Consider the following 10,039-nt stretch of genomic DNA (forward strand, 5'->3'; position numbering starts at 1 on the left):
ATCTTGCCATTTGCAACAACATGGTTGGAACTAGAGGGTATTATGCTATGCAAAATAAGTCAGAGAAAGACAATTATCATATGATATCACTGATATGAGGAATTTGAGAAACAAGACAGAGGATCACAGGGGAAGGGAGGGAAAAATGAAACAAGATGAAACCAGAGAGGGGGACAAACCATAAGAGACTCTTAATCTCAGGAAACAAACTGAGGGTTGTAGGAGGAGAGGAGGGTGGGAGGGATGGGGTGGCTGGGTTATGGACATTGGGGAGGGTACCTGCTATGGTGGGTGCTGTGAATTGTGTAAGACTGATGAATCACAGACCTGTTCCCCTGAAACAAATACATTATGTGTTAATAAAAATTAAATTTAAAAAAGCTATTTCATGGTCAAAAAAAGGAAACTATAGAATACTCATGAAAGAAACTGAGGAAGACACAAAGAAATGGAAAAACATTCCATGCTCATGGATTGGAAGAACAAATATTGTTAAAATGTCCATGCTGTCTAGAGCAATTTATACATTTAATGCAATCCCTATCAAAATACCATCAACGTTTTTAAAAGAAACTGAACAAATAATCACAAAATTTGTATGGAACCAGAAGAGACCCTGAATAGCCAGAGAAATGTTGAAAAAGAAAACCAAAGCTTGTGGCATCACAATTCTGGACTTCAAGCTCTATTACAAAGCTGTCATCATCAAGACAGTATGGTACTGGCACAAAAACAGACACATATATCAATGGAACAGAATAGAGAGCCCAGAAATGGACCCTGAACTCTATGGTCAACTAATCTTCAACAAAGCAGGAAAGAATATTCAATGGAAAAAAGACGGTCTCTTCAACAAATGATGTTGGGAAAATTGGACGGCCACATGCAAAAGAATGAAACTGGACTATTTCCTTACACCACACACAGAAATAGACTCAAAATGTATGAAAGACCTCAATGTGAGACAGGAATCCATCAAAATCCTTGAGGAGAACACAGGCAGCAACCTCTTGGACCTCAGCCACAGCAACTTCTTCCTAGAAACATTGCCAAAGGCAAGGGAAGTAAGGGCAAAAATGAACTAGTGGGACTTCATCAAGATCAAAAGCTTTTGCACAGTAAAGGAAACAGTTAACAAAACCAAAAGACAACAGAGGGGGAGAAGATATTTACAAATGACATATTAAAGGGCTAGTATCCACAATCCATAAAGAACTTATCAAACTTACACCCGAAGAACACATAATCCACAATCCATAAAGAACTTATCAAACTTACACCTGAAGAACACATAATCCAATCAAGAAATGGGAAGAAGACATCAACAGCCATTTTTCCAAAGATATATACAAATGGCCAATAGACACACGAAGAAATGCTCAACATCACCTGGCATCAGGGAAATACAAATTAAAACCACCGTGAGATTACCACCTCACACCAGTCAGAATGGTTAAAATTAACCAGTCAGGAACCAACAGATGTTGGCAAGGATGCAGAGAAAGGGGAACCCTCCTACACTGTTGGTGGGAATGCAAGCTGGTGAAAACACTCTGGAAAACAGTATGGAGGTTCCTCAAAAAGTTGAAAATAGAAGTACCCTATGACCCAGCAATCGCATTACTGGGTATTTACCCCAAAGATATAAACGTAGTGATCCGAAGGGGCACGTGCACCCCAATGTTTATAGCAACAATGTCCACAACAGCCAAACTATGGAAAGAGCTTAGATGTCCATCCACAGATAAATGGAGAAAACAGATTTGGTATATATATAGAATGGAATACTGTGCAGCCATCAAAAAGCCCGAAATATTGTCATTTGCAATGACGTAGTTGGAACTAGAGGGTATTATGCTGAGTGAAATTAAGTCAATCAGAGAAAAACAATTATCATATGATCTCACTGATATGAAGAAATTGAGAAACAAGACAGAGGATCATAGGGGAAGGGAGGGAAAAACGAAACAAGACAAAACCAGAGAGAGACAAACCATAAGAGGCTCAATATTAGGAAACAAAATCAGGGGTGCTCGAGTGGAGGGAGTGTTGTGAGGGATGGGGAGCTGGGTGGTGGACACTGGGTAGGGTACCTGCTATGGTGAGTGCTGTGAATTGTGTAAGACTGATGAATCACAGACCTGTCCCCCTGAAACAAATAATACATTATATGTTAATTTAAAAAAAAAGATATAAGTCAGCCAAGAGAAAAGAAGTGGCACCATCAGGGTCCAGGGACTGCAGAAAGGCCCCATTCTGTCCCAGGGACTGGGGAAGGAGGGTGACCAGGTTCAGCGGCAGCCCTGTGTAGCACTGATGGTCTTGGAACAAAATGGCAGGAATGGAGCACATTTGTTTGTGTATGCGGCCGTCAGGCATTCTACACCACACAAATGTGAATGTCTGCATAAGGGTTAGTGGGGGGTTGCCAGCAAACTCCCCCTTTAATCCCTGAGAGTGATCTGCCCTGGGAACAACAGGGTAATGGGATTGGGCATGGTGGCGGCTGGCTGGGTGCCCTCCTTAGACTTCCTCAACCCAGCCTGTTCAGAGTTGGTCTGTTAGGCTCTGAATACCCATCTCAACCCCACTGCAACTGTAGCCCAAATTCCAGCCCACCATGGCCCCTGGCTGAAGGGTCCCACACTGTTGTCCTCCTCTCTACCCTAGACCCTCTGGGCACACTGGAAGCCTTGCCCATCCCCAGGGCCCCACATCCCTGTATGCAGGACCTGAGTGTCTGGTGGTCCACTGCTCAGGGCATTTGCACTTCCATGGGAGTTTTGTGGTCTCCCTGCTCCACACCCAGGAGCCCGGTTATCAGTCCTGTTTGCCTCCATGTCCCCCTCCCAGGATTTGGTCTAGCCACGCCACCCATGGCCCTTCTCAGACACCTCAGGCAGGGTGTTTGTACCATGTCCCTTGAGCCTTACCACCTCCGTGGGCTCCAGTGGCTGGTGTCAATGTCTCTTGGCTAAGGGCTCACACTGCAGCTACACTTTCTTCTGTAGTGCAGACAAGAAGTGCTCAGGAGTTCCCATCAGCCCCAGCGCTAGCAGCTCCTCAGCAGTGACAGGGTGGTGCATAAGCAGCTCACCTCCCTCCCCCTGGCTCAGAGATCTCTGATAGGTGTACTCGCGGATTCCCAGGAGGCCTCGAGGAACTAGGCTCCCCTCACGCACAGCCCTAAGAGAGTCGACAACACAGCCTCTACTGGTTGCCTTCCCTTCTCCATCTTCCTTCCCCACCCCACTGGTGTTTTTCAGAATCACCTCCTGAACAAATCTCAGGGGCTACTCCTGGGGAACCACTCCAAGATGAAGGCGGCCATGACCCCCTCCCTGAAGCCTGCCTGACAGCCTGCCTCTTCCTCCCAGCCTTCCTCAGACGGTGCCTGCCTCCCCTTCCCTGGCTCTGGAGCCTCCAGCTCTCATCAAGCAGCAGGGGAAGACAACACGCTCAGTGTCCTCTCCTCCGGTTCTCTCTGCTTCTGTGGGACTTACCTCTCATGCCGGGAGCCAAGGAGTCATTCATTCACCCTTCCTCGTAATCCCTAGGAAATCAACCTGTCTTCCAGCAGCCTAACCTGGGACCTGAAGCTGTCACTGACCTGTTCCCACTTGCGCCCGAGCCAACATGGCCTGGGTCAGTTTGATCCCATGGAAAGGTCAGAAAGTTCATTCAAAATCAACAAAAATAAAATTTAATGGTGAGCCACAGGTGCGGCAGTCTGTCCTTCCTTGGGGGTGACCGCCGGTCATCTTGAGGGAAAGCACACCGTTCCTTCTTCCTGCAGACGGGCTCCGGAAGGACCCCTGATGGTTGGCCACCTCGGCTGGGCTGCCGCAGCCCCTGGGAGGGTGCTGCTTCTGAAGAGGAGAGGTGTGCAGAGGGCACGGCCCCCTGCCCACCCCCACCCCCGGGGGAACTTTCCACAGGCCACCTGGTTTCCTTCTTGCAGCCGCAGCTGGCGTTGACTCTAGGACAGCGAGGGGGCTTCTTCAGTCCTGCAGCTGCCCTAATATACCTTCTGGGGAACACAGCCCTCCAGCTCCAGCAGCTCCGGCCAGCCCTCGTATTTGTTTGTGTCTGGGTTGTTCTTTAAGAACTAGAGAGAGAGAGAAGAGAAACGTGGACCATGGGGGAGGCTGTTCAAGATTCACACCTGAGTTTTCACTGTGCTTTTTAAGACATCCTGCCTTCACGCACTTCACCCTGGTTTCAGCCCCAAGGGGAGGTGGTGGGGTCAGATAGGACCAGCCCATTTCACAGGTGGGGAAACTGGGGCACAGAGGGACGGCAACATGCCCAAGGTTTTACAGAGGAGGTCAGAGCTCAGTCCTTGCCGGTTGTGCCCTGGGGAGGGGGGTACCAAGCACTGGGGGGCAGGCAGGCAGAGTGTTAGCTCCTCTGCCAAATTCTCCATCAGCCTCTCTAGGACACCCCCAAACCACCACCACAACAATGAAAAGAGCACTTGCTCTATGCCAGGTGCAAAGTGCCTTATGTATTTATTCCTTACAAGAGCCCTAAGAAGGCCCATACCATGACCATTCCATTCTGCAGATGGGGAACCTGAGGCACAGAGGGCCAAAGTTACCCCAGGGGCAGAACCTCTGTGTAATATTAGTATTAATAATAAATATAGAGAGAATAAAATCAGTTAAGATTGTGTTTAAAGTGCCTATGCTTAGTTTTTGGAGGAAAAAAAAAATGTAAATAGCAAAACCTACCAGTGGAATAATTGTAGCTAACCCTTAGGGATAAAAGAAATTCTAGATGCTGCATCTCTAAAACCCAGAGCCCCATGTACGGGAACAAAGGACCTAATGTTTTCCATCACATCTTGGTCCCCACTGCCCTCCGGGTGATGGGTCTATCCTCTCTCCTCCACCCCTCCCCTGTCCCCACCCCCACCTGTGTTCTTCACCCAGAGGCTATAACCAGAGGGCTCCCTCCTTGTCTCCTCCAGCATAAGCTACTTTGTATTATCATTTTTAAAAAGTAATATCCAACGACCTGAGTTCATGCTCTTAGAAACTCACACAGACTAACCAGGCCAGTATCTTCCAGACAAGGCAAAATCCCTTGCAGCCCATCATGGTTCCCCCACCCGGGAGTCTTGACGCAGTCCCTCCCCTGCCTCCCTCAGCCCCTCCCCTGCAGGCTGCTGTGCCCCTGGTCTGACTACTGCCTGGGCCTCCTCCCTGCCTTCTCCCTGTGCTCAGCCAGGGAGGCTGTGCTGAGAACATGGGGATGGGAACCTCCGTGGAGGCCGGCAGACCTGGATGAGAGCTATACCCACATCAGGTCCAGACAAGCTGGCTAAAACCTCTGCTCTGCTCCGGACCCTCAAGATGGCAGCGGCGGGGTGGGAGGAGAACTGTATCTGCTTCATTGCGTTATTAAAGGCGGTGCTGCAGGTACCTTGCTCAGCCAGAGCCTGCACAGAGTCAGTGCTGGCTGAATACTAGTGTTTCTCATGTCTCCAAACGCTCTTCTCTGCTTAAGCCCTCCATGGCTCCCCACTGCCTTCAGGATAGCGTCCAGTCTCCTCAGTAGTCCTACGGTGTGTCTGAATCATCGACTCTTAGCTGCCTGCCTTGGGATCTGGGCAGAGCTCAACATTCTCACCACCAGACTGCAGGCTACCTCAGGCCCCAGAAGATCTGGCTAGTTCTCCCACATTTGGGAATTGCTCTGATTTGGGATACACAGATGGGGGACAGGGAGAGAAGGTGCAGCATTTCCCTGGAGGCTCCCACCCCTTCACGGACTCCCTTTTCCTCCCCTGAGCACTCCTGAGACTCCAGACTCTGCTTGGGGCCTGGGTGGTAGTTGTGGGGCCACAAGTCATGGACCACGCCTGACCCCTCCCGTGGACTCAGGCAGGTTCTCCTGTGTCCTCCTTTTTAAAAAGACATTACTCACTTATTTGACAGAGAGAAACAGAGACAAGAGAGGGAATATAAGCAGGGGGTAGTGGGAGAGGGAGAAGCAGGCTTCCCGCTGAGCAGGGAGCCCATTGCGGGGCTTGATCCCAGGACCCTGGGATCATGACCTGAGCCGAAGGCAGATGCCCAAAGAGTGAGCCACCCAGGTTCTCCCTCTGTCCTCCTCTTGATGTAAATTTATCCTCTCTACAGGGAGCTTAGAAGGGGACAGCTTCCCTGGTCTAAACCTCTCCCCTCTGGTGGGGAGGCCTGAGGCCTGGGGCAGGGGAGTAGAGAGACAGAAGGGGCTGGGCTTAGGTTTCCACTGGGACCAGAAGCCAGACGTCCTGCCCCCTGCTCTGCCCATCATGCAGGCTTCATCCCTACATTCCTTTCTCTTTTTCCCATTCCTCACTTCCCTCATCCTTCTTTTCTCCTTTTCCTTCTCCTTTCTGGTACTTACCCACTTACAGATGACCCAGCTCCTTGCAAAATGGTCAAGTCCATTTTCTGCTAGGGGATTAGCCAGTCGGGCCACCCTGACCTCTGAGGTCCCCACAGTGTCCTCCCCAGCCACCCCAGTCCTTGTCCATCCATCCTTGGCACCTTACCCCCACCTGCCTCACTGGGATGAAGAGGCCACCAGGAACTCACCTGCTCAAAAGGGCTTTTATCCCTGAGGTCTCTGGCCCCTAAGAAGACCCAGCTATCTCTGAAGCCCAGCTGCTTTGCATAGGAACTGCCCAAGTTGGTGAGGAGCTTCCTGGTCTCATCATTCATTCTGCAGAGGACCAGAAAGGACAGTGAGGTGGAGGGGTGGGAGAAGAGGCAGGTTCTCAAGCACTTGGCCTCCCCTCTGCCCACTGGGTGCAGCTGCCATGCTGGGCAGAGCAGCATTCAGGGGGATTAGGGCTGAGTGGCTATGAGTACGGTTTTGCATCTGTTTACAAATACACATGTTTATCTGGAAAATATAGACCATCACAGAGGAACTAAAAATTACAGTCTCACCCGACTTGACATAATCATTGTAATACTTTCATGTATATTTCCTTAATGTCTTTTTTCCCCATGCCCTGGGAGGGTCATACCAATGCATTTATAATCTGTTTTTTTCCCCACTTAATACTAAAGGGTGAGCATTGTTCCACATCCTTAAATTTTCTACTTCATCATTTTTGATGAGGGTCCTCTTCTATGCACATATAATGTCATATCAACATGTGTCATAATTTATGTAACAACTTGGTCTCTAATGGACACAGCCAGTGCATCCAGTTTTCCAAAGCTGTAACTGAGGCTGTGATGGGGAACACGTCTTTGTGCACTGGTCTGGTTATTTCCCTAGGAGAAGCTGCCAGAAGACAGAGCCAGAGGAGGAGTGGGGAAAAGGCACTTAGGACTTGGAAGCATTTGGGTCACTTCAACCCATAGCTGGTCAGGTGGAGGTTCCCACTTACTTGGTTCCTGGGTCATCATAGGAGGCCACCAGCACCAGTGTGCCCTCTGGGATTTCTTTAAGGAACTTTACTAGAAGCGTAACATCTGCGGGAGAAAGGAAAGTGGGGTGCCAGTCATTCTCATTCTCTGCTCCTGCCCGGAAGATCCACAAGTGGCCAGGGGCAGGATGACACAGAGCTCCATCTGAAGCTCAGGGCCAGTGGGAGGGGACCTTGGGTGAAGCTCCCTGTAGCCCTTGCCCAGGGGAGAGCAAAGTGCCTGGAGCAAGGGCAGCCTCATTCAGGTGATCAGGGGTGGACCCTGGAATTCAAAAATTCCACAGGCGATCCTGACGAGCAGTCAGGCGTGAGAGACACTGTTCTAAAGGCCCTTGGGGACCTGTACCTAAGGAATGGAGTGCAGTCATCTCTCAGGAACTCTGAGCTTTCTGTATACCCCCTGCCACTTCCTTCTATGCTGGTTAAGAACCTAACTTGTCTGTGCTGAATTCAGAGGACAGATAAACTCACTGTACCACAGACAACTCAGGTCACTGAGACAGAACATCTGTGTCCTCCAGTTCTCCATCTTAGACCAAGCAGCAAGCCTCCTTTTGCATCTTTAATACCTCCCTGCACTTGCAAAATCTCTGCACTTACCAGAGAGCAGGCCTAGGGGCAGCACCTGGTGGGGAGGGGGGCATTGGCACCCAGCTTGCTTCAAGGACATGGATTTGTTTCCATTGTACTTATTTTTTAAGATTTTTTTTAAAATTTATTTGACAGATCACAAGTAGGCAGAGAGGCAGGCAGAGAGAGACAGGAGGAGGCAGGCTTCCCACTGAGCAGAGCGCCCGATGCGGGACTCAATCCCAGGACCCTGAGATCATGACCTGAGCCGAAGGCAGAGGCTTTAACCACTGAGCCACCCAGGCGCCCCAATTGTGCTTATTTTTATAGTCACCTTTCCTGCATAAAAACTGGTAACTTAGGGCAGGGATAGATATATAAATATAAATGTAAATATATCTTTTAAGATATATTTGTAATGTAATGTAAATATATCTTTTAAGATATATTTAGGTTAAAAGAAGTGAACTGATTCAAAAGAAAATACTAGTAATTCAGATAGTACTCTGGATATGGTGGGATTTATGTGTGTGTGGGGCTCTTGAACAGGAAGCCCATACATGAGGAAGTATAGGCAAGACTTGCCTAGTGGGAGAAGTAGGGGCTACATCTGTCACATGAGGATGATTTGTAGTCCCGCCCACAGCATTTTTGTAAGCAGCAAATGTGATGATGACTCTGGGCATATAGAAAATGCACTATAATGGAATTGCAATTATCAGCAGGATCAGCAACATAATTTTGGGGGCCCAGTGCAAATCAAAATGTGGATCATTTTGTTAAAAAATTAAGAATTTCAAGGTGGTGAAGGCAGAGCTTCAGACCAAACCTAAGTCTGCTCTAAGCAAAGGGCTGCACAGCTGCCTTACCCACAGGCCCATGCCCATGAAGGCGAGCCAGTTCTTAGTATTCCCCCAGGATCCCTTGGACTTAGGGGAAGAAACAAATTCTGAAAGCAAGGCCAGCTGCCAGCTAGCTCAGTAACACAGAGGCTTGTAGTCCGTGACCACAGCGGCTCTGTTAGTGAAATGGCCCTTGATATCTTGAGACAAAAGAGGGAACCCTGAAAATTTGTTGGAGCCATTAGTTCCAGATATAAAGATCTGTTATTGTCTGGGATGGACAGTAATGTTTAGGAAAAAAAAAAAGTTCCTTCTGTTAATTATTCTCTCACTTGAAGAAGTCATTGACTTCTTTTATCTCTTGTGGGAAGGGGCAACTTGTCCTCAAATGCTTCTGTTTCTGGGTCCCCATCAGCCATGGTTACATCCTTATATCCACATTCATAATAGAGCAATATAAAGTTTAGTTTCTTTTAAATCATTTTTTACCCTTTTTGACAACCTATAGAATGGGAGAAGATATTTGCAAGTGTCTTACCAGATAAAGGGCAAGCATCCAAAATCTATAAAGAACTTATCAAACTCAACATCCAAAGAACACACAATCCAATCAAGAAATGGGCAGAAGATGCAAACAGACATTTCTGCAAAGACATCCAAATGACCAAGAGACACATGAAAAAAATGCTCTACATCACTTGGCAACAGGGAAATACAAATCAAAACCCCAGTGAGAGTCCACCTCACACCGGTCAGAATGGCTAAAATTAACAACTCAGGAACCAACAGGTGTTGGAAAGAAGAGGAAAAAGGGGAACCCTCCTACACTGCTGGTGGGAATGCAAGCTGGTGCCGACACTCTAGAAAACAGTATGGAGATTCCTCAAAAAGTTGAAAATAGAGCTACCCTAAAACCCAGCAATTGCACTACTGGTATTTACCCCAAAGATACAGATGTAGTGAAGGGGCACGTGCACCCCAGTGTTCATAGCAGCAATGTCCACAGTAGCCAAATTTTGGAAAAAGCCCAGATGTCCACTGATGAATAAAGATGATATGGTGTGTGTGTATATGTGTGTGTACATATAACAGTGGAATACTACTCAGCCATCAAAAAATGAAATCCTGGGGCACCTAGGTGGCTCAGTGGGTTAAGCCTCTGCCTTTGGCTCAGGTCATGATCTCAGGGTCCTGG

At 48.3% G+C, this 10,039-nt stretch overlaps 1 protein-coding gene across 1 annotated transcript in view; it reads right to left on the reverse strand.

The window, feature by feature from the left end:
- Positions 1-3,744: 3,744 nt before the first annotated feature.
- The window catches only part of LOC111144234 (family with sequence similarity 3 member D), a 28,220-nt gene continuing 21,925 nt past the window's right edge, over positions 3,745-10,039 (reverse strand). The window contains exons 8-10 of the mRNA XM_022498447.1: positions 7,394-7,478; positions 6,588-6,714; positions 3,745-4,108 (exon numbers count right to left, since the gene is read on the reverse strand). Of these exons, the coding sequence (XP_022354155.1) occupies positions 4,019-4,108; positions 6,588-6,714; positions 7,394-7,478 (302 nt within the window). The 3' untranslated portion in view covers positions 3,745-4,018. The remainder of the gene's footprint in view (positions 4,109-6,587; positions 6,715-7,393; positions 7,479-10,039) is intronic.

The sequence above is a fragment of the Enhydra lutris genome, unplaced genomic scaffold, assembly GCF_002288905.1.
Source record: "Enhydra lutris kenyoni isolate GAN:26980312 unplaced genomic scaffold, ASM228890v2 scaffoldscaffold10, whole genome shotgun sequence".
In the NCBI taxonomy this organism is placed as follows: Eukaryota; Metazoa; Chordata; class Mammalia; order Carnivora; family Mustelidae; genus Enhydra; species Enhydra lutris.